Genomic DNA, 24,702 nt, shown 5'->3' with positions numbered 1-24,702 from the left:
CTATCCAACAGTCTCCCCAATTGCTCCTCACTGTGCTCCAAGAGGAGGTTGAGACCCTTTTTCAAATACGTGTTTTATACAGAATAAATTATGATTTTGAGATCTGTTACCAAAGGTTTCTTTCCTGATACTTACTCCCAGCTCCAATTCTTATGTACAAACACACGATTTTTCCCTCATTTTTGTTTCCCTTTTTAAACAGCTAAAGCATTCAGTGAGCATGAAGGCCACCAGGAGCTAGCTTCTGTGAAGAGGAGAGGGCAGAGGCCAAGGAACATTAAACTTATTTTTATTTATTTTTGCTTCCCTCTTTCACGTAGAAGGTTCAGATGGAGTTTAATGTAGTATATTTATTTTTGTATGGACTACATGAAGTGGCGGGCGGTGAATTTGTAGGTGTTGAAACCAATGCTCTTTCCATTCGCAAACAAAGCGTTGAAAAGAGTTTCAAGGTTTGATTCATTCTCTTTGTGCGTTTCTGGGTTGATGGAAGAGAAAGAAAAAGTATGGTCACAGGCCAAGTTAATTTTGTTTTGTTGGCCGTGAAGATCGTTCTCCGTCTGTGCTCTAGCACTAGAACTTACATCATCATATACTCTACAAGAATAAAATGATTGTACTCTTTTATTTATTTCCATCTTAAATTAAAGGATTTTAACATGAACTCAGCTAGGAATTCAATAGTACATTGAAAAATTATGTTGATAAAATATTTTTCACTTATTTGAAATTTATTTACACAAAGGCGACAACGGGTGTTGAAAGGCAACAATGGCGCATGTTTGAACCCTGGTGGAGTGGTTCATAGTGAAGTTCAATATGACAAGTAAATGAAGACATTCAGCAGCAGTTTAAACCATTCTTTCAATGACAAGCTAAACCTCCGCAGAGATTTTTGTTACAGCAGTTAAGGACTCCTCCACCTCATCTCTGATTTGTGAGCTTTGGAGCAGCACAAGTGCGGTGCGTACAGTGGAAGCTGCCAGTCGTTGTTTCAACATGAATGTAAAGTGAGCCTGAAGTTTTCAAATCTAAATTTACTAGCACATTGTTAAATTTAAAGGCCTCACTTTGTGTAATACAGAGATCGGTTTTAAAGGTGCACTCAAACGTGACAATCTTGCCTCCAATTCTTGGTAAAGAAATTGGTTTTCTGTTCTTTAATCAATTATCAATTAGTCATAGTCCTGTTTACACAATTCTTTTTAATGTACTTGCTTCTCCATGCATGTTTTTGAAATAACTAAAACTACGCAAGTTACAGTTTGCTTTTTTTCCATCACAGTGCATCTTAAAAATGCTTTTATTTCAGCAGCCTGTTACGGCGAGGGAGGGAGGAGCAGAATGTATCCAGTGTGTCCCAGAAAACAAAAACCAGGAAGCATAGAATTGATGATTACAATTCATCCAAATTACATGAAAAAAATATTTTCTTAATTACTGAGTGTATCAAGCCACATATCACAAAGGAATTAGATTAAATCTGTTGGATGGATTTCCAGAGTAACCGAGTCATTGCTTTTGGTAAGAGATGTTGCTCTTCAATTTCTATCGTTTCATTGTTTATTTTTTGTCTTTAGCCTTTTGACTTTTCATCTCGCCTCTGTAGCTGGTGAAAGTTTGTCATTTAGCCAGTGAAGGAGCTCAACATCTACTGAATCAATCCCAGAAAATGTTTCCTCGACTCTGGAATACAATCCCTTTTACTTTCTCTCTAGCACCACTAGTACTTTGTGTTTAATGCTAATTCGCAAAAGTTCTCATGCAAACGCACTAAACTAACCCAGCACATTATACCTGCGAAACATCAACATGTTAGCATCGTCACTGTCAGCATGCTGACTTCAGCATTTAACTTAAAGCAACACATTAGCATGTCTATAAACCGTTGTGACTTGTCACCTCTCTTTGTGCAGTATCATCTGCATAAAATTCACGTCTGTGCATCCTACTCAAAAAAGAGAATTTATGGACAGGAAACTACAAACAATCCCTGCGTTCCGAATCGCATACTATTTATTTTTACTTTTAGTATGGACTACAGCTTCCCTTAAAACGTATCTACTGCTGCATGTAGTACGTGTACAACTGGGACATACTTCATCATAGAAATGCGTCTTGAACTTTGACCCGCTTTGTCATATCCGTCGAGATCGGTAGCGCGACGTTTTAAGTAAAAAGAAAAAGGATGCGATTTGGAACGAACAGGTTTCCTTTTAATGCCTCTTCTTCTGCTTCTTCTCCTCCTTCTTCCTTTTGCGGGCGGAGGATTAGCGCCACCGACTACGCTCAGTCGATGTGACGTATCTTCCGCTGCGCAAAGGATTGTGGGTCAGAACAGCTCGAGTAGCATGCTGGCCTGCATACTGCAAAATACGACCAGCTGTAGTAGGACATCCTGGTACTTTTGGCATCCTACGTCTAACGTGCTAAAGTATTGGGGCATACTAAATCTTTATTTGGCATACTAAATAGTATGGATATTGGAACGCAGGGAATATTTCTTTCGCTCGTATTTGCCACAAAAAGAAGACAGAATGAGTTATATTCGTATATCAATTATTGTACCAATCAGAGTTTTGCAGACACAGTTTGTTTATTTTTTTGCATGTCTTTATCCCCCTCAGGTCTGCATGAATTGAGTATTGGTTTCTCACTGTGTTTAGTAGGCCCCCCTCCAGTGTGCTTCAATCAAATTCAATATTTTAAAGTAACTAACAGAGGCTGCGTGCATTTTAATGGCATCACAAGAAAGTGTTTATTTGTTTGTACATAATGATTCGGTGCAGGACACATTATTAGAGCTAAGAGCTGATGGCCGTGACGAGCCGTTTCTGATTCAAGAGACCAGTTAAGGGTTCATTTAGGGCTCCACTCTGATTATTCAAGATGCTAATTGCCCATCGCTGATCAGCATCCAGTAAATCAGAGTATATCTGATGCCCCTTCTCACTGGAAGTGCTGTAGTGGCACAGGATTACACAGAGCTAGCAGTTGGTGTCCATGCCTTCATCCTACCTTATCTGCCCCACCTCATCCAAAAGGCTATGATCCATCCTTTGTGCGGACCCCTGGAAGACCAGCTATTTTGAGGATCAAAAAAACAAACAAACAACAGACCAGGCTTTGTTTGAGTGAAGAGTCCAGGAACAAATTAATCAGACACACCTGTTAAGATGAAGCCCACCTGCGACTGAAACAGACAAGAGGCCTCTGTGTCTGATGACATTAGCGTGAATTAAAACAGGAAATATAGCAAAGGTAATATAGTTCTGTTATCCTTCCTTTAATATTGATATACAAACGATACAAATCTGAACTGATGTAACCTCCACAGGCCTCCCCATCCTTGTTTTTGTTTTTTTATCCTCTTAATATCAAGGTGGGAAAAGGGAGAAAAATATCGCTGAGCGTTCAGACAGTGTTGCTGAAGCAGAGAGGGATTTTAGCATACTCGCTGCTTGTCTGGCTGGTCTTTCTTTTCCCTGCATCTGATGCCTCTCCGCTGGCTGCTTTGGTGCCTCACTTGGTTGGCCTTGTTGTTTTTGCTGTGGTTTCTAGTCGCTAGCTAGCAGCTCCCTGTGGATATGTGATGCCGTGCCCCTGGCTGCAGTTCACACACTCACCCTGCCTCTCTTTTTCAGGCAGCGAGGGGGGAAACACAGAGAGAAAGAGAGAGCGAGGGAAAGAGAGAGAGAGGATGTTTACCATGCTGTGGAGCTGCCTGCTTCCCAGCTTGTCTGCCTCAGCCTCAGACCAGAGACAGAGAGAGAGAGAGACATAGGGGGAGGGAGCACTGCATCTTTCTTTCCCTCCCTCCCTCTTTTTTGCGCCAATTTTTTTTCCCTTCCTCCACTCTGGCTTTTATATTTCTTGTCTTTGCCTGCCCTCTAAAGGCCAAAGGGCTTTGCGCTCTGTATGTAAATATGTGTGTGTGTGTGTGTGTGTGTGTGTGTGTGTGTGTGTGTGTGTGTGTGTGTGTGTGTGTGTGTGTGTGTGTGTGTGTGTGTGTGTGTGTGTGTGTGTGTGTGTGTGTGTGTGTGTGTGAGTGCCAGACTGCATCTGGCTGCTGCATCAGGCAGTGGCTTTTGCTCAGCATGTGAATTCCCTCCCTGTGCTGTAGCTTCAGAGCTTAGGTCTTAGTGGGGTATTTTCACATTCACACACACACACACAAACGCGCACACACACTGACAGACAGACAGACAGACACACACACACACACACACACACACACACACACACACACACACACACACACACACACACAAAGGATGGTGTAATTACCCTATGCTCTCATGTAATCCCCCAGGTGTTGTATTTATCTCCACTGCAGCATATCTGACACCCAGCGCCAATACCTGGATTCACTTCAGTCACAGTCCCTGCACCAAAACCATTCCCCAGGCTGTAGTCTCATAACAGTGTGTGTGTGTGTGTGTGTGTGTGTGTGTGTGTGTGTGTGTGTGTGTGTGTGTGTGTGTGTGTGTGTGTGCGCGCGTGCGTGCGTGCGCGTGCGTGCGTGTGTGCGTGCGTGCGTAGTACATTATAGACAGAACGTGATGCTATTTTCATGTCTTCTGTTATTTTCAAATGTGCAATTTAGCAGTGGATATGACCATTGACATCTGTATTAAGTGCAGTTGAGCTCTGTGGTGGAAGATTAGAGTCGACTTCATGTGCCATGGTGGATACTAAGAAGCAGCTGATTCTCGTGTTCAATGGGTGAAACATACAAGAAAAACAAGGAGGAAAAGAAAAGGTCTGGAGAAGCAAAAGACACAAGCCAATGCTCTGGAAATAAAAGAGAAAGTGAGGCAGGTAAATATGCAAATGTCACAAACTGCAGGCGGCACACACCGACACACAGGGTTAGCTTTCAGGCAGACAGATCTACAATCAAACGCGCAACCCTTGCCGGCTTTCAGGCAAGCCGAGCCCAGGGCCGTGCTGCAGGGGCCCTCTCCTCCCCACACCAGTGTCATCCCTCTGATCGGAGCGTGTCTGTCAGCTGGGTTTGACAATGATGACGGCGGAGGGAACGCTGGCAAACTTTTCATTCTCGCATTTCTTTATCTGTTATGTGCATCTTCTCCTTAGCAGGCGGAGCTGTTTGCGAGACATGACAGAGACGAGGATTGGACTAAAAGCACTACAGCAGATTGACTTCACTGTATTCAGGGTCAAATTTTTGTTTCCGATAGTCTTGACGTCATTTCAGATTTTTCACAAGAGCAGAGTAAAAAGGCAACTTTTCTGTGGGCCACTGTTTTTAAAACACCAGGGCAACAAGACTTTTTTTTTTCTTTTTTTTACAATACAGCTTTACTTTAGAATCTGACTTGTAGCATTTGTAACACTTTGTCCACTTTGTTGTGTCCATTTTCATATCTTTGCTGGTTCGACAAGCCATGAGGGTTTCCATTCTATTTAATTGCATATTTCATGCACATATTTGTAATTAGAATTTTGTCCTTTTGTTCATTTTTATTTTCTCCATTACTCAATAGCAGTTTAAACATTCCTGTATTCTGACAGTTGAGGAAAAGTACTGCTGCATTCACTTTTAATGAAGAGGAGAAGTCAACTTTGTCCCTCCTTTCTGTCTTTCCATTTCAGGCTGAAAACACTGCTTGGGTGTGTGTTTGGGTTCATGGCATGAACTTATGGGCAGTGGTGGAATTTACCAAAGTATATTTACTCAAATACACTACTTAAGTACAATTTTGGTGTACTTGAGTATTTTCTTTTTATGCTACTTTTTTAATTTGTACTTCCCTACATTGTTTTCAAGCTCGGTTACTAGTTATTGTGCAGATTCAGATTATGAATATGAAATATAAATCAACTAATAAATTATGCATTATCATTATAGATGAAGATACCGAGGAGCATTATATTAAGAACTCCAGTTGCAACAATAACGTGATGTATACATTGATGAATCAATAATTATAAAACAAATTTAATATGTGATTCTAAAATCTGCCATTCTGCACAATGAGTACTTTTACATTAGGTACTTAAAGTTAATTTTGATGCGGATACTTCTGTACTTTTACTTCAGTAGGATTTTGAATGCAGGACTATGTTTGCAGCAGTATGCTGCTGTAGCGAAAAAAATTTCCCCTTGGGGATTAATAAAGTAAATATCTATCTATCTGTCTATCTGTCTATCTATCTATCTATCTATCTATCTATCTATCTATTTTTACACTGTAGTATTCCTACTTGTACTTAAGGATCTAAATACTTCTTCCACCACTGCTCAGAAGTCTCTTGCAGAGCTCCATCAGAGGTGCTCTCAAAGGAGACTACAGAACAGGACGTATCGTGACGGGGGAAAAAGCCAGACTACCTTAGACTTCGAAAACCATTTTCTCTGCAGACATTGTGTTGCTGGTGACCATTTTTCTGCATGGGGTACTATAGTCCCGTTTTTTTTTTTTTTCTTCTGGTGGACATACAACTTTCTACAATGGGTCATGCCCAACGTTACGGCCACTCCTACTGGATGGGCGTGACAGTGAGGGCAGCTTGTCATAGAAACGTGATTATGACCTGCTGTGAACAAACTCACTCTCTCTCACATCCACCACGTTGCTCCCTCTCCCTCCCCTCCACCTTTCTCTTGTGGCCACTTTGATCAAATCTGTGCTCTTACGTCCTTGACTGCTGCCCTCGACGCCTGACCCCTGCATTTGAAATTTCCCCGCTTATGTAAAAGTTTATGTAGATTAATGCCACAATTTATGCAGATTGAGCTTTTGCCACTCAGACTTGAAGCACTAAAAGGTAGATGAGCGCTGACCTTCCCCACTAACAGCTACGTGAGCTCTCACCGATTATCTCATAACTGCTCCACACGGTGTTAGTTCCGCGGCAAACAGAGATGGAGAGCAATTTCAGAATTCATAGCGTTCCATTTTTAAACCTTTTTTTAAAAAAAATATAGTGTCATTGAAAACAAGACTGTCTTTTTGTCAAAATGGCATCTGGGAGGCTTGGTGAGTGTGGTTTATGTCATGATGCAACACACACACACACACACACACACACACACACACACACACACACACACACACACACACACACACACACACACACAATTGTCCCTCCTTTAAAACATCACGCTTCCTGCAGCCCCAGAGTGTCTGTCAAACAGAAACAACTGCCAGCAGTGGTATCAAGCAGCCTTTCAGCTGTCGGTGTGTCATGCCGAGCCTCTGCAGAGCCGTAAACTCGCTCACAAGTGGCAGCAGCATTGCCGAGGTTGAACAGTCAAGTGCCATCAAGAGCAGTTTGCCATAGAAATGGGTCTATGTGAAAGCAAACAAAGGGCTCACACTTGACTCGACCCGCTCCATGTAGGCTAAATGCACACAGGCCTGTCTGACACTGGAAAATGGCTTTCAGCCTGAACAACAGAAGCAGAAGAGTCGAGAGTGGAGACAGTAAATGTCACCATTATAACTTTGCTGGCTTTATAAGAGGAGCGGGAAGAAAAGTGTTACATTCAGTTGTGCCTGTCGTATTCAGTTTGAACGTAGTGAAACGCGGCTGAAAGGGTAAAGTCAAGGTTACTGGGGATGTTTTGACCGCATACTACAAGCCTTGACAGAGGATTTGTAACAATCACAAATTATTTTGATTAATGCAGAACTTTGCTGTTGCAAATCATCTCCACAAACCCCGTTCTCTGTAAACTTTTAAAGGAGCAATTTGCAGGCGTCACAGCTGAAGTCTGTTGTGTGCTCGTCATCCTCGGCAGCCCCTTGTGTCACTGATGAAGACGATGAGCTCACTCACAGTGTTGCATTAAGGAAAAGCAGAGCCTCCATCAGGTCACTAACCCTCTGCGCCTGTTGCACAAACACAAAGTGACCCAGCAGTCCCTGAGTTAAGACGAGGTGTCAGTTGAAGTTAGTGCTGAAGTGAGCTAAAAGCCCCGACTGCCATCGAGGTCCAGTGGGAAAACAGCTGTTCAGTTACACTCCCTACTTCAGGCACTGTTAGTGTGCCGTGTGTGAGTATGTGTGTGTGTGTGTAGTTATAGCATATTTGTTTGTGTGTGTGTGCCATTTATATCAGTTGCTGTGTCCTGCCATTGACCCGTGTCGTCTCCCTTCCACCTTATTTGATAATGATGCTGCAGCCTAAGGTCGCTTGTCTGCTTGTCACTTTCAGCTGTGTTGTGGTGTTATAACTGATGATGCTTCGGCTGGCTGTTTACATTAACCTGCAAATCTTAGTCAAATCTGACACTTTAAAATATTTACAAGTAGGCGATACCTCCAACACCTAATTTTCTCTTGGCATAGACAGACTGTTTTAAATCTATCTTTGTACAATATTGATGAAGTGTTTGGTCTTGTCAGAACAAACTAGAGTTGACTTTTGAGAGCCCATTAACAGATCCTGTTGCACATTTATAAAAAGACTGTGCTGTTAGAAGGATCAAAAGTATTTACCCCTCAAACATTTGCAGTCAGCGTTGCAGATTGATTGCTTTTGCTGCGTCATTTTGATCCGAGCAAACAGTCTTTCTAAATGCAGTAACGTCACTGTAGAAACGCAAGCTGTTGTATGAATTATGTGTAGCACCTGCAAGCAGCATGTAGCAGCTTTGATTCCTGATAGATCCGTCTGTAATCAAACAGAGAAAAGGTTGTGTGATCTGATCTTTTATACCTCTGTCCCCCTCCAGGTTCAGTTCTCCTCCAGCAGACTGACGGACATGAGCGTGTCCCACTGGATCTGGTCTCAGCTCCAAATCAGAGGGAGGAGCTCCTCCACAGCGCGCAGGTTGGAGATTCAACCCAGAAAAACAAAGGCACTAAGGTTTTGAACCTTCCACTCCTGGAGGCCGGATCCTCTCTGCTGGCCCACCTTATTTTCTCGTACCACCAGGAGAGGGGCCTTCCTCGCCACATGCGACCCGGCGACATGCCCCACAGCCTGGGCTACAGGCTGGCCAGGGCCCTGGACATGCACTCCTTCCAGGAGGTGACTCTGGGCTGGACGGACCAGCGGGCAGTGAGGCTAGTGGAAGATGCAGGGACACTGCTGGAGCTCGGCCGAGCGGAGCACCAGGGGCAGGTGTGTCCGGCTGTGAGAGGGTGCAAAGGAGAGAACACACGGTTCCTGATGGAAATCCTGGAGGACCTCAGGTCTCGGGGAGAGGCGCTAGCAGCCGATCTGTGACAAAGGATAAACAGACAACACGCTGAAAAAGACTTGCATGCACAACCTGGGATTGAATGTTAACCAAAGAGCAACTGTTAGATGGTCATACAATTCACCAGAGGCTTAAAATATTTAGACAGGCAGCAAACAGTTTTTGGCCTCCTGTGGATGTATGACTTAAGCACCTATTTTGAAATGCATTTCTACAGAGAAAGCCTTTTATACTTATTTGATTGAACCTTTGATTGAAATAGTTTGATTATATTCAGCTGTTTGTATTTGGCTTAAAATGTTTTGTACTTTGCAGATATTTCTGAAATGGAAAATATTTATTTTCAAGATTTTTTTATTGCAACACTAACATTTCATTGTAGACTGTTACTACCTCAGGTTCTACTTTTCTTCATGTTTAAAGGTAACATGTTTCTTTCCTATGTTTATAGGTATTATAAAATAAATCATTATTACACTGACTTCTATGGTTTCAAGAAATTCTGACAGCATTAAAGCAGCATTGGTCGAGTATGAACATAAAATGGCTGCAGCAGTGGTGCTCTGACAGACGGAGTGCCATTATTTTGGTGTCCATGGAGATAAAGAAAGCAGTAATCCTGATTTGAAATGGTGAGACACTCAGAATAACTTTACAGTCTGTTTGTTTGTGTTGCCTTGTGCAGAAAACCATTTATGCAATAATCCAGACACTCTGAAGATCATAAAAAATATTTAATCTCATATTTTTCTTTTCAAAATAAGTAACATACATCGGATGCATTTCATTACTCAAATCAGAGATACACAGCATATTTTCTTTTGCCCCTCCTGACTCGACCTTGTCTCAGCTCTTACAGCACTCCTGTCCAGAAATGCCATTGGTCAGAACTTGGCGCATGAAGATGATGTCACAGGCAGGCAACATTGCAGGCGAACAAGACAGATCTTAGAAAATGAGGCAGGCACACACCTACTATACAATAATCATCACCAGACCATCAACAGGCATACTGTATAAAATACAACCATAAATTAATAAATACTCAGCTATGTACAGTATCATTTAAAAAATAAATAGTCTCATTTCAACTCGGGTGCAAATAAAAGTGCTTTTTTTTTTTTTCCCCCTTTACAGCTATCAGTCTGATACATTCCTTTTATACAATATATTTTCTCTACATCATACAAAATAAAAACACTTTGGTTTGCTTTAAAATGGAGCTAAAAACCAAATGACAAAAAAAGAGAAAACAGTATTTGGATGCAGTAGCACATAATAGTCACCACACTTTGCTGTAAAACGACTACACATAGTAGTAGACACGTACATATCAGGTATTCAAGCAGTCCCTTCAGGCATTTTAAAAAAGCCATCCCTCACAAGTCAGAGTGTTTGTTGAGGAGGCTATAATCAGTTTGCGATGCTGCACTTGGGGGACAGACTCTTACTGTCTTTCAAGTGGATTGCTCAAAGGAAAAAAAAAAAAAAAAAGTCAGTGGCCCTCTGGAGTGACAGATCCGAACCTGTTGATATTTAAGCACGGAGATGGATGGGTAAAGAGGGAGGGAGCAGGAGAGGGTACAGGAGGTGGCAAGCAGACAGACTGACGAGGCGAGAGAATGACAAAATGGCAGGAGAGAACTGTTGTTGCGGTGGGGAGGGGATTCACAGAGATAAAGACAGTCAGAGAGAGAAAGACCAAAGGAGGAAAATGGAACCGAAAGAAGTAGTGGGTGGAGGCAGGGATCAATAGGATGAGAGGAGACCTTCTCAAATGGAGCCTGTGCTGTGATCTTTCAGGAGATGCTCAGCGAGAAGCCCGGGAGACCGTCCCTTCAGACAGGGTCGCAACCTCGCTCACTGACGAACGAGGGAACCGCAGAGAGAGCAAACGGAGGGAAAGCACGATGGGAAGAAGGATCTGAAATAGCATGAACACACGAACACACACGCACACATTCCTCCATCCCTGACATCTCAGGCTTTAGTCCCCCTTGGAGCCTTGTCCTGTCACACAATGACTTGCTGCTCATCTAGCATCTCAGCAAACTCTACACCAAATAACAGCTGGCACTTCTGCTGCTGCACCACACACACACACACACACACACACACACACACACACACACACACACACACACACACACACACACACACACACACACACACACACACACACACACACACACACACACACACACACGCTGACTGAACCTAGGCATCAATCTACAGCTGGAGGGGAGATACATTTGTAACACACACCAGCGCTGAGAAAAGCAACATGCCTTTGATTGCATAAACGCGAATACGCAAACACTCTTACATACACAGTTCACATATACAAGCCTGTGTCTCGGGAAAGACTGATCAAAGTTGAGCTGTGGGCACAGGAGGTGGGGCAGATGGAGAGGGCGGCCAGCCTGGGGCACAGCATCACAGAGAGCATGTTTGTGTTTGCGTGTGTGCATGTGTGTGTGTGTGTGTGTGTGTGTGTGTGTGTGTGTGTGTGTGTGTGTGTGTGTGTGTGTGTGTGTGTGTGTGTGTGCCTGAGAGGGAGAGAATATTCCTGCTCAAACACCATGTTGTTTTTATCTGTGAGCAAGTAGGTACAGTATGTGCACGCAGGATCTCTTCGAGGAACAGTGTGTTCACGTAAGAGGATGGTTTTCGTTGTGTGTGTCTGCATACTGGCACATGCAGAAAAGTGTGTGGATGCTGTTGTGTGTGTGTGTGTGTGTGTGTGTGTGTGTGTGTGTGTGTGTGTGTGTGTGTGTGTGTGTGTGTGTGTGTGTGTGTGTGTGTGTGTGTGTGTGTGTGTGGGCGCCAAGGCAAAGACATGGGGAGATGAGAGGAGACCAGCCTTTCAAACAAGATTAGGGTTGCAGCTGCCTAAAGGCCTGCCTGCCTGACGACACTCTGCATAGACTGGGTGACATCTATATTAACACCACGACAGCAGGCCCAGTCTGCTGCGCCTCCTGACACAGAGAGGAGGTGTCGCGTCGACTGACTGCGGATTCGACGTGATTTTAAGGGGTTAAATGAGGCTACGAGATAAATCGTGTCCACATTTAGCGTGTGATAAAGGTTTGGGGTGTCGAACAAATACTCGACAGTGTTGGTACTATTTCATGAAAGCGAATGTAATCACATCTATTCTAAGCAGCACAGACTCACTCTTCTATAAACTGATACCACTGTGCTTTGATTTTTGTTTGTTTTGGAGTCTGATTTTTTGGGGGAAAAAAAAGCTAATTTGGCCATTGTATTAAAGCACAGACAGATACCACCACGAGTCTTCAGCCTGTTGGTCCAGATTTGTGTTTGTGGAGAAGGACATATCTGGAGGGTACCATCGTAATTGCTAATCAACTTGGCCGGCTGAGTTTAGTGGAGACAGTCCAAATTACTGCTCAGTGAACATAACATCATTACCACATCCAAGAGGGAAAGAAAACAAAAGATACTTCAGTACAAAAACAATTAGAAAATATAAACATATTACCAAAATCATTTAATAACTACAACATGAGATTTAAAAAAAAAAGTAAATCTGTTGCAGAGTGATAATGCAGAATGTTAGTATAAGGCTTTGATAAACACGGATACACTCAAATATGTGTTTTTGGAATGGCGGGAATAAATGCTAAACTCGTTTTACTTTTTGTGTGACCCTTGTGGCAAGCAAATAAACCGAGTCCCTCCAAGCTGTCAGAGTGATGGAGAGAAGAAATGAGGAGAGCAGCTCACACGGCTGATATAAAGGTCATTCAATCCATCCTTCCCACTCGCCTTCAAAATCAAAGCATAACGGTGAGAGTAATAAACGAGAGGTTTCTTGTACTCATCTTGTTTCATACGAAAATGACACTTCAGGAAACTACTGTATATCATAAGTAATCAAAGACAGAAAAAAAGTTTGAGAGAATAAAATAGGAGATTTAAAAAAAATGGAAGGGTAGTTGAGGCGAGCTGCTCCAGAGCGAACTTCTTCTGCTCATCGGTGTCCAGTAATAGACCAAGAGAAGAAAAGTGGAGAAGAGAGGAGTTGGTGGGCGGACACAGTCATCTACCCGGGGTTGTTTTTCTTCCTTTTATTTGGACTGGGATTGGGATCCAGTTTCAGCTCTCGGTACTGCACCTGTTAAAACACACACACACACACACACACACACACACACACACACACACACACACACACACACACACACACACACACACACACACACACACACACACACACACACACACACACACACACACACACACCACCCGGTCAGGTGGAAAGAGCAAAGGATGCTTGAATAGCACAGAGACCCTCCAGAGGCTCCAGTCCAGCTGTGTGGAACAGTGGCCTCAGGGAAGGGATTACACACTGATTACAACACACACACACACACACACACACACACACACACACACACACACACACACACACACACACACACACACACACACACACACACACACACACACACACACACACACACACACAGACGCAGACACACGCACACACAAACACAATACGTGTGCACTGTTCAAAGCACCGAATACACTTGGAGACGCATACAAATATAAGCATACGCACGTACTTCCACAGATGTGCAACAGTGGCCTAAGGGAAGGGATCACACAAACAAACAAAGAACAGGGCAAGGGCTCATGGGAAAGCTTGGAGAGACAACAGAGTCATCTCCGCAGAGCAAGATGGCGAGGAAAGAAAGGGCAGAGAGATGGGAAGCAGACAGAGGAGAGAGAGAGACGCACCGTAACCCTTTCAGAACCAAAGTCTATCAACATATTACTGATTACATGTAGCTGGACACACTGACTATATATTAGGGTTTTAATGTTGCTGTTGAATAAAGAGACAGTTACAAAAGTCAGACAAATAGACTAATTTCCCTGACAAAAATTTAAATGTTCTTTATATTATTTAATGGCCTGAGAGATAAACAAAAACCTCAGGGTGGCTGAGGTACAGTTAAACGTCAGAGAGCGATCTGTATATGTGAAACTTTCCCTCCTCCTGGACCATACTGTTGAGGGTCCTGTTTCCAGATCAAGTCTCCAGTCCTCCACCTCTCTTCTGTCAGCTGTCGACAGCAACAGAGTGTTTTATGATGACTCTGGATAATTTGAACAAGAATTTCTGGTTTCCTTAAATATAAAAAAAAGCAGTATCTGCTGTATGTTGATCTATACAGATTTTTTTAAAGCAGGATTTCACTCTATTTAAAGCCTTGTTAGATTTAGGGGGATTTGTAGGTATAATATTCATCATTATGTTTTTATTTGCATACAATAACTGAAACTAAGAATCATTATGTTTTTGTAACCTTCATATCTACATGAGCCCTTGATATCTAAATGAGCCCTTGATATCTACATATGGAGCGGCTCCTGTTCCACAGAGTGCACTGTGTTGCACCACGTTTCTACAGTGGCCCAGAAGGGACAAACCAAACACCAGCTCTAACAAACAAGCAAACACAAGGACCAATTTAACATTTAGTACTGAGAATTAGATGACACAAGTGGTAATTTTGTAACATGTGTCAACTAAATATGAAGTTGTCTCTAACAGCAGGTTAGCGCTGCATAAAAACTGGGAAACATCTAGCCTGGCTGTTAGAAACAACCCATTTGAGAATTTTCAGCGGGGTTATGCCCTGGATTATTTCTTGATCAGGAGCAGTGACATCCCGGAGTCCTTGTGTCGCTGTGAGGTTGCCAGGTAACCAGCAAAAGCTCCAGGAAGTAAGTGCCCCTGGCCAAAAAATAGTCCCAGACATAACTGAAGTCGAATGGCAATTTATCCTTTTACAATTGGGTTTTCTTACACATTAAATAAACAATATATAATAAGTGAGTTTTGGAGGTGCTGGTAGAGAGATTTTGGTAGCTTTGGCTTAATCTATGATGGAGGTTTCCCTGTTTCCACTCTTTCTTCTAAACTAAGCTGTGCGCACCATTGCTTAGATGTAACTAATGGGCACATACGAGAGTGGCATCAATCTTCTCACTCTTTCACGGTAAGAGAGCAAATAAGTGGTTTTCTGTAAATGTCACGACTGTTACTTTGATCTCTTAATTTATTAAGACAATAAATATCTTCTGACTATTTTTGTATCACTATTGCATCACCAAAAACCTGAGACATTTTAGTATCATATTACTTCAATTCATCACTTCATAAGGAGCTCAGCATTATCACTGAGGGAGCGTCACCTACTTCTCCCAACAGGAATTGATTCCCTCTTGACGTAACGTTTTGCAAAGATGGTTAACAGATCTTAGAAAGAAACTGTTCTTACCTGTAAGTGATGGACACTCACAATGCAACAGCATCACAGTGGCTGAGCATCAACAACCAGAGACTGTCACTGGCAGTCTCTCACTTTCAAATGCACACACACACACACACACACACACACACACACACACACACACACACACACACACACACACACACACACACACACACACACACACACACACACACACACACACACACACATATACGGTTGCTAGCCTAGACAGATTCAAGACACTGACAAGCACTAGCCACTGAATCAGAATACTAATAGAAAAAAAAAACAGACTTTACAGTCACAGCTCCAAAGAGCCAGTATCGTCTGTGGAATCCCTCCTAAGTTGATGTACTATAGGCTACTCTGCCTGTCTGACTGACTGACACTCTCTCTGATTCTCCAGGCAGACAACAAACTGACATCAATATGGTTCCTCTGTTCTGTCTCATGGTGGGTCTGTCTGCTGTGGACGGAAACAGCGGTGTCTCTCAGCACTGGCTGGGAACAAGCCTTTATCATCCATCTTCTACTGGTTCCCACTGTCGCTTCAATGAAGCCCTCCAGTCCTGCACAAATCTGAGATGCAAAAGAGAAAGTGTGTGTGTGTGTGTGTGTGTGTGTGTGTGTGTGTGTGTGTGTGTGTGTGTGTGTGTGTGTGTGTGTGTGTGTGCACTCAGAAATGAAGACCCATGCATGCACAAATAAATACCTGCAAAGGGGATGAATACACACACACCTGTCACATCACAAAAATACAGAACCTTGTCACCTTTGTGTCATTAAAATCCCATACAAAATCCACACACTTTACACACACACACACACACACACACACACACACACACACACACACACACACACACACACACACACACACACACACACACACACACACACACACACACACACACACACACACACACTTCTGTCTCAGTGGTGGTCACCAGTGTCCTGTTCAGGTGCTTACAGAGTTGTTACGCCAGCATGTGTTGCTCTCTACGCCTCACTAGGCAGCCAGACTGCACTGATTCAGATCTGGAAACTCCTCACTGTCCACAAGGCAAACTAACATCCGACCAAACAGCTGCACAAATACGACCGGTTTTGTTGGATACAGTGAGGAAGAAGAGAGATGGTCAGAAAGGCAATCAGGAAGCAAACCAGGTGGAGAAAAAAAAAACAAGAGCGGAAAGAATGATGGGAAGCAAGAAAAAACAAAAATAAGACAGGACAGAAATAGACAAAACGATGAAGGGAGCAAGGGCAAAGAGCGGGACGAACCAACAAAGGAAACAGGAGTGAAAACAATGAGAGTGAAGAAGAGACCTGGTGAGACAGAGGGAGATCAGTGGACACTCGGGTGATGACAGATACTGCTCTCATGTGGGTGTGGATTCTTTTATAGGCCTGCCAACTAAAGCAGACAACGGAACAAAAACCCAGGGGACAGAGAGAGGTTTATATGGCCCCATCTGTGTGTATGTGTGTGCGTGTGCAGCGCTAGTTTTGTTAGGGGACCGTGACAGTCCTGGCAGGGTGCCCGCATCGACTGCGATCAATGACGGCAGTGCATCCATGGATGAACAAGCGAGTGAACGGCTGAATGATTTAATTCACCCATGAGTGAAGGGATAACAGCACATCTGCATGTAGTGTAGTCAGATGGACACATATCTGCTAATGTCAAATAACTGTAAGCAAATATTTACAACAAAAAAAAATGCACCTTTATTAAAATGTTTCTACGTATGCAACTCCTTTAAACAAGCCAGCATAGATCCAAAAGTAGGACAATTCGTGCGGGATCACTGGATGTTAGTGCTCCCATTATACGGCCAAACACCTACAGCAGCGAAAAAGGAACACGGCAATTTAATTCTGTGCGCTGACATTCCTGTCCAAACAAAACTCTTTGTGAGTGCATACAAACAAAGAAAAGTTTGCTTGTCAGTCGAAAGTACGGTTTTGTTTCTCAAGAAGAATAGCGGAGGGGATCAACAAAAAGAAAGGGTGCAGGAAAAAAAACAATATTTCAATCAAACATGAGTTTCCTCTGTGAAGAGCTGCCAGGCAGGAGAAATGGGGCTCATGCGTCACCGGTTCAATTCCACCTTAGAGGTGACAGGCCTGCCTGATGCTACACCCTTGGCTCCTCACTCACCTCAGCTAATAACACACACACACATACAAGCACACACACAGGCACCAAACCAATGCAGACAACAAGAGCTAGTTAAAGTAAAAAAATATATATATATATATATATATATATAAAAAAACCAGAAGAAAAGGCAGCGGAGGCGAGGAGAAAGTGGGACGTTAGCGAAATAAAAGCAACCGGAATTGGGTGAAAGTAAAAAGTGAGGTAATACAGCGAGCATGTAAGCAATTTGGTACACGAGTGGGGAGCTTAAAGGGAACATAGACGGGAGAAGCAGTGGGTAAAGACCCAGCGCAGCTCAAAGCCTGCTCCACCCTCGCTCCTCTCCTCTCCCAAATGTTGACAGTACAAGTGCAAAAACAGGCTTTGAAGTGTGCTCTGCTGAAGGGGTGCCGTGTACCGTGCTTCGTTTAACGGTGTTACCCACAAAGCATCCCGGGACCTGCTCCTTCCTCACCGTCTCTCATTCTCTCTCCCTCTCACAGTGAACCTTTTGATGATGCCAGTGTGGGCAGACAGACAGGGCAAAACCAAGGTGGGTGACGGTGAGCAAAGAAAGAAAAGGCAAATAGGCGAGTAAATAAATGAATTCAAAAAACAAAAAAAGCAAGGGAGCCACAGTTTAATGATACTACTTCTTCTTTTGCAGAGAGCAGAAAACTCGGTGGGTTTCATCTCATGTGACACCAAATGGAGCATAAGGGTTATTAAATGTTTCCAGGGAAACTCTATTGTGCACTGTTCAGACATCTGCAGATTGGAGGATTCAGCACTCGTGTCTGTTGTTGTATTGAAAGAAAAGACATGCCAAGGTGACATAAGCAAGTAAGCAGAAACAAAAAATAAATCAGACTGAGAAAAGTTTTGCCTATTTGCTGCCGTGGCAAGTAACATACTGAATAGTGACTAATTGTCCACCCGCAGTGAAACGTTTAAATTTGTCACAGAAGTGGGGAAGGGCAAAGCAGAAGGAGAGAGAGACCTCTGGTAGATGTGAGTGATGGCATCTGGCAACGTTTCAACCTTTAACTATCCTGCCTCTGCCCTCTATATGTCCAATGAGGGTTCATCCCCAACATAAATGTTGTCTAAAAATATTAACCTGACTCCCTGACGTTCATTATGCGCTAAATTGGAATTCATGCTTACTTTTGTATTGGGGATTTGATCCGGCTCCTTTACGCCGATCATAAAGGGCCACTTGGCATGCTAATTGCCTTGGCCCTTCTTGTGCACTCCCTGGCTCACATGGCTAATGGTGTCGTAAAACATACCAGTGCACTGACACCTCCCAAACGCCAGGTAGGGAATACTCAGTACTATGAAGGTGCTCAGTTTGGCCTCGTTTAAGAGGACATGAAAGATTCCCTGATAATGACCATAAAGATATCTTACGCTGGTAAAAGATCCAAACTAGATACAACAAACTGTTATCCAGAGAGGGACAGTGACTCTTACACACACACACACACACACACACACACACACACACACACACACACACACACACACACACACACACACACACACACACCATGTCAGCCTTTAACATGGCCAGCTCACAGAGGGAGATAATGATTTAAGTAAACTGTTCAGGTGGTAAAAAGGAATTGCTGCTGCCATGCACCACTGGGTATTCCGTTTTTAAAAGGTGTTTGGTGGATCTGTTAGGGGTCCAATGTCAGTGTTTTGTGGAGCTCCAGTTAACTGTACAACTGATGACAAATGAGTGTTGTTGCAAACTTTCTTTATGTAATTGTATGCTATAAAAAGAAATGAAAAATTTGAAAACTATGAGAGTCCAGAAGCTCCCACAGTTGCTGTAGGTCTTTACAGCAATACCCGTGATGATGGACTGTGGCCTGGTGCGGCTGCCCTTTGTATATAAAGTCATTAGAACCTCATCAGTTCTGGCTGCACTGAAGCACCTCCAAATGATGCGGAACAGCACACTGAAACACCCCCCAACCCACCTCGCATGCACTACTGCTGGGAGAGCTTGTGTGTATGCGATTATGAATGTGTGTGAGGTCACACTGGGGCCCTGAAATAGCACTTCATTAGTCATCCAGGGTGTCAGACATAGTGGGCCCCTGCACCGATGCCAGTGGGTGCCATAGGCACGTGCCCGTGAGGGGACGCTCCATTTGCACCCCAGCACCTCTCTGTATCATCCGAAAGCCTCAAGGGCCTAATCCCCACAGACGGTTTTGACCCAGTAAGGCGAGGGCAGGCAATGAGGTGAACCCGCCACCGCAGGCAGCGACGGGATGCACGGCAGAGCAGAACGTTCTGGTCTGTTTTTAGCCAACAACCGCAGAGCAGGGAGTCTTCTCAGAAAATGTACCTTTATATTTAGTGGGAAAGTGATCAGGGCAGGTTTCAGTATTTAAATTTCACTGGCTTATTGACTGATTCTTATTGATACAATCAGTCAATTTTACCAGGACTTTCTGTCTTCCTTCCTCCTCGTGTTTCTCTTTCTCCATCTTCATCTTCCCCCATCGGTATCTATTTTTACCCCTCTCCCCGAGTCTTTCACCCTCATTGCTCTGTGAGCCTCCAAACTCTCAGTGAAACCTGGCAACAATTACCATTCCAACAGCTGCACCAATAACTGTTACAGTAGCACTTACAGTATTACTTATACAGTAGGCACAACTCCAGCAGCATGGGCACCAGACCAGAGCAGCATGTCTGCCCCCACCTTCCCTCGCCAGCAGGCCCTCATTAGGGGCCTTGTAAAGGCCTAGTACCTGCCGGGCCCGGGCCCCTTCACCGCTCCACTCGTCCAGGCTCCAGGTGCGTAAGGTGGCTACACTTCACCAGAGGGGACAGCTTGGGCTCATTTAAGTCGATGGCGACTTGCCCTGAGCCTGCTGCTGCACCAGGACCCTGTAAACTACAAAACTGTAAAACGGCACGGGGGCCGAAAAGGGGGAGAACACGGGGGGTTGGCCGGGGTGTGTAGGGGAGCAAGGATTATGACCCTGTAAAGATGAAAGAAGTTGCGGGCAACAAGCGATCAAAGAGGAAGTGTGTCAGCGCTGATGTGGCAGGGGATTGGTCGTATCAGAGGCCCCGGGTCGTTTAGCCTCAGCCTTCATCCGTGTGTGTCTTTGTGTTCATGTGTGTGTGTTGAACTCTGCTCAGCGGGGCTTAACGGCCACAGTGGACACCATTGGTGCTGGATAACACAGCTACTTTCACAGGCTGCTGCTTAATTGCAGTTTAAACTGCACTTTGTACCGGGTAGCACAGCATGTTACAGCTACCTTACACACACACACACACACACACACACACACACACACACACACACACACACACACACACACACACACACACACACACACACACACACACACACACACACACACACACACATGCACACACAAAACCAAACCTTTACTTTACCCAGGGAAGCATCTGTATTTTTCAGCCACAAAGTTAATCTGATCTCACGGTTAATGTAGAAGCAAAACCGCATGGGGCTGGTTAACTGTTGGTTTACACTCTGTTCCAATTACTAGCATAGCTGGGAAACAACAGCTAACTGTAATTGTGTGTGAGTGTATGTGTATGGAGTCAATCAACCTAGTTATATGCTGGGCACTAAACTCACTTAACCTTGTTATCTTACTACACAGTTCCAGCCATGTATGTGGAAATTGAATTAGACTAGGAAGCTATTAATAGGAAAACACTGAAACGGCTTCGAAATAATTAGATTAGATGTCTGCCTGGCTAAAACAATGGATAGTCAGTTCACCCAACATGAAAGAACAACAGAGAAGACCCAGAGGCTGAGAGGAGGAAGAAGAAAAGGAGACAGAGGAGATAAAGTAAAAAGAGGAGCCCTCGCCCTTGCTCAAGCCTGAAACTGACAGATATCATGTCAAAAAAAGATTTAAAAGATGAGATGAAAAATGGAAAGTTCACCCACCACTTGTACATCTGAGGGCACTCTAGACAGAAAGTCGAGCAGCTCGTTGTTATCAATGGTGTAAGGATCTCGCAGCTTCTTGGTGAATTTATTCACGCCTGTTGAGAGAAAAAACGGTGGAGAAGAGAGGTGGACATCTGGACATACTCTGAACTGTAAAAGCCTTCATGGTTGCTTTTAAAATATTGTTTTTACATTTAACTTTCCATCATATAATGTAATATACAACATGACATTAGCTCACCCCAGGCCAACACAATGTATCGGAGAGGAATGAAATAGATGATGATGGTGGCCACTCCGAAGGCCACAATGGCTAGCCAGCTTAAGAAAGGCACAGTCCAGTTAAATGTGCTGCAAAGAGCGGAAAAAGGGGAGTGATGAAAATTAGGAGACCTGGCAAAGCTCAGTCCAGCTAAAGATGCTGAGAAATAATATAGCGAGGAGTCAGGAAATAAGTTCAGCCAAAGCTCTTACAGGTCAGCCTTGCAGGGTATAAAATGGGCTGTGACTTAATACAATCTACACTATTGAATCAGTCAAATACTATCAAGTTTACAGAATAACAGGTCACTAATGTTTCACTTCATTCTTTTCTGTAATTGAAGAACGTTCTTCTAACTTCGACTCCAAGTTTTAATGGATACAAAATTCCCTGTGTTTTCTTTACTTTCTGTGTATCCATAAGTGAAAATGTCAGTGTATGCAGGAGTGCACTGCAAATGAATGGCTTTTTATATGCGTGTGTATGCGGTAATGCAAGTTTAGTCCAGTACGTACATGATTCTGCTAAGAGGTCATGCCGGGTTAAGTGAGATGTGGTGGACATAAAGACAGACAGCCTTTGTGTTTGTGTTTCAGGGTTGGGTGTCATGCTGGCAGTGTTTCCTGAGAGCAGCACTGAGTTACACTCAGTTAGGCTGGCAAGGGGAAGCGGGCCAGCCTGGCATTGCGGAAAAACACTAGGCCGTGCGGAGCAGAGCAGAGTGGGCCGGGTGCCGAGGAGCGGGCTTACGACTCACTTCTTTATCCTCTCGCCATAGGAGGCCACTTCATCCAGTGCATTCTGCACGCTGATGCACACGTCCTGAATGGCATAAAGCTTGTTCATGAAGCCCTTTCTCTCCGAGTCCTGCAAGAGGACAGATAGAGATGTAGGCGAGGGAGGAAGAAAGCGAGGATGAGGGAGGAAGAGATGGAAAGAGACAGAGAAGAGACGGGAGGAGAGAGAAGACAGAGGCTGGGCACCGGCATCTTTGGGAAAACAATACATTTTAAATAGCGTCAAAGATTTGAAGTTGGGAGCCAAATCACCGGATATCCCGCGTGAAGTGACGGAGTGCTTTTATTGCAGGCAGTAATAGAGATATAAAGTTGGCAGAACAAATCAAAATGTTTTCCTCCTTACAAATGCTCACACAGGAAAATTTGAATATGTGAATAGAGGGGCAGAATTAAACTGAAAGCCAAATGGATACATCAATCTTTGGGCTCTCTTTCTCTCCCTCTCTCTCTGCTGCTGCCAAGACAGCTAGGAAGGCCGGGCAGAGCCCTCTTTTGTTCTGCTGGCTGGCACACTGTGATGATGTCACCAGCCGTGACATCATTATCATCCTTATTAATGCTGTCACCCACCATGAAGAGCTCTTCCTTTTCAACTTTTGATGGTTGTGAACTTGAGAATATTGTCAGAGCGGAGGGGAAGAAACCACAAACCAGGCAGGCAATCTAAAAGTCTACAACCCCCCCCGCCTCTCCTGCTGAAACAAAGTGAAGAATTTAAGAAGTCATGCAACAGTCAACGAGCTGCCTGCTGACTGACAGGCAGAGACAGGACGGGTTTGGACAGAACGAGGTGACAGAGAGTAATCAAAAGCCATTGGCTGAGTGAGGACATCAACACGCAGACTGGTTGTGGCTAGAAGTGATCGGTGGGCATGCTTGGGAGACAAAGGGGACGAAAAGACCTATTCATAGTATCCAGTTGAATTATTATGGGTGGTCAGTTTACAACATGGCAAGAGCAGAGGAATTTGAACAGATTGAAAGAGGAGAAGACTGTAATTATGGGATCATCCAGTACTTTACCACACCAGTGCCATAAACACCTGTGAAAGAGAAGGACTGAATTACAGATGAGAAAGTATTTGGTCAGTGTAAAGATAGTCAAATAAGTATGTTACACAGGTGTCTGAAGAACCAGTGGATTAACTGGAAAATTAACAACAAAAAAAAGCTTCAAAAAGAAAAGTTTCCCAAAAGGAAGTAGATTATGGGATAGCCAAATTGTGGCTAACAAGTATTTTTTGCTTTATTTTGTGTTATTGGTGTTATTGATGAAGAGGGATGTACATTACTGGATTAGAGAAGAAAAGGTCTGAATAATTATTGTCATTATACCCAAAGAAGACAGTAAAGCAGTCAAAAGACATGAAACCTACAGGACCTCAGAGGCCTTTACCACATAAAACTCTTTTACCCCCCCCTCCTCACACACACACACACACACACACACACACACACACACACACACACACACACACACACACACACACACACACACACACACACACACACACACACCTCACCACAACCCTCCCACTGAGATCCAAACTGCCCCCAAACCCACCCTCTTCTTTTTTGCTCTCCGTCCAGGATCAGATAATGTGAAAAATGAACCATGGAGCAGTCGGGGAGACCACATGGCCTCCCCTGCAAAACCACACAAGACAAATAGATATAATTAGACAGCGTTTCTGGGTTATTTTTCTTCGCAAATATTTTACAAGACTCCCTTTCTTTCCTCCTCCCACTCTCCTCCTCTTCTCAGTCCTTTACTCGGAGTCCATCTGTTTTTCATTGCTCGCTCAAACAAATCTCAGTACGCAGTGTCTATTGTGCTGGGCTTGGTTAGGGCCGAGCTGAGCCGGGCTGGGCCGGGTCAGGACGTTTTTATTTTTGAGCCCTGACTCAGGGGAGTGTGTTTGAGGGCCACGGGAGTGGTGTGAGAGAGCGGGCGGGGGTGGAGACGAGAGGTCGGAGGTTGTTGGAGTATAAACCATTGCCACATGCCCTTCGGACTGCGGTCTGACTCCTATTT

At 43.9% G+C, this 24,702-nt stretch overlaps 2 protein-coding genes across 12 annotated transcripts in view; one reads left to right on the top strand and one right to left on the bottom strand.

The window, feature by feature from the left end:
• slf1 (SMC5-SMC6 complex localization factor 1) overlaps positions 1–9,653 on the top strand; it is a 32,213-nt gene extending 22,560 nt beyond the window's left edge. For both annotated transcript variants that reach the window (XM_069699854.1, XM_069699853.1), the window contains exon 18: positions 8,708–9,653. In XM_069699854.1, coding sequence (XP_069555955.1) covers positions 8,708–9,204 — 497 coding nt within the window. In that variant the 3' untranslated portion in view covers positions 9,205–9,653. The remainder of the gene's footprint in view (positions 1–8,707) is intronic.
• A 240-nt stretch (positions 9,654–9,893) lies between these two features.
• The window catches only part of mctp1a (multiple C2 domains, transmembrane 1a), a 129,075-nt gene continuing 114,266 nt past the window's right edge, over positions 9,894–24,702 (bottom strand). For all 10 annotated transcript variants that reach the window (XM_069699880.1, XM_069699881.1, XM_069699884.1 and 7 more), the window contains 4 exons: positions 22,625–22,734; positions 21,847–21,956; positions 21,603–21,700; positions 9,894–13,322 (listed from right to left, as the gene is read on the bottom strand). In XM_069699880.1, coding sequence (XP_069555981.1) covers positions 13,251–13,322; positions 21,603–21,700; positions 21,847–21,956; positions 22,625–22,734 — 390 coding nt within the window. In that variant the 3' untranslated portion in view covers positions 9,894–13,250. The remainder of the gene's footprint in view (positions 13,323–21,602; positions 21,701–21,846; positions 21,957–22,624; positions 22,735–24,702) is intronic.

This window comes from Brachyistius frenatus, unplaced genomic scaffold (genome assembly GCF_029030835.1).
Source record: "Brachyistius frenatus isolate BFR_SWC_R1_liver_20210118 unplaced genomic scaffold, ASM2903083v1 Contig_31, whole genome shotgun sequence".
NCBI lineage: Eukaryota > Metazoa > Chordata > Actinopteri > Embiotocidae > Brachyistius > Brachyistius frenatus.
Note: the sequence above shows the minus strand (reverse complement) of the source record. Positions and strands in the feature narration are given on the sequence as shown.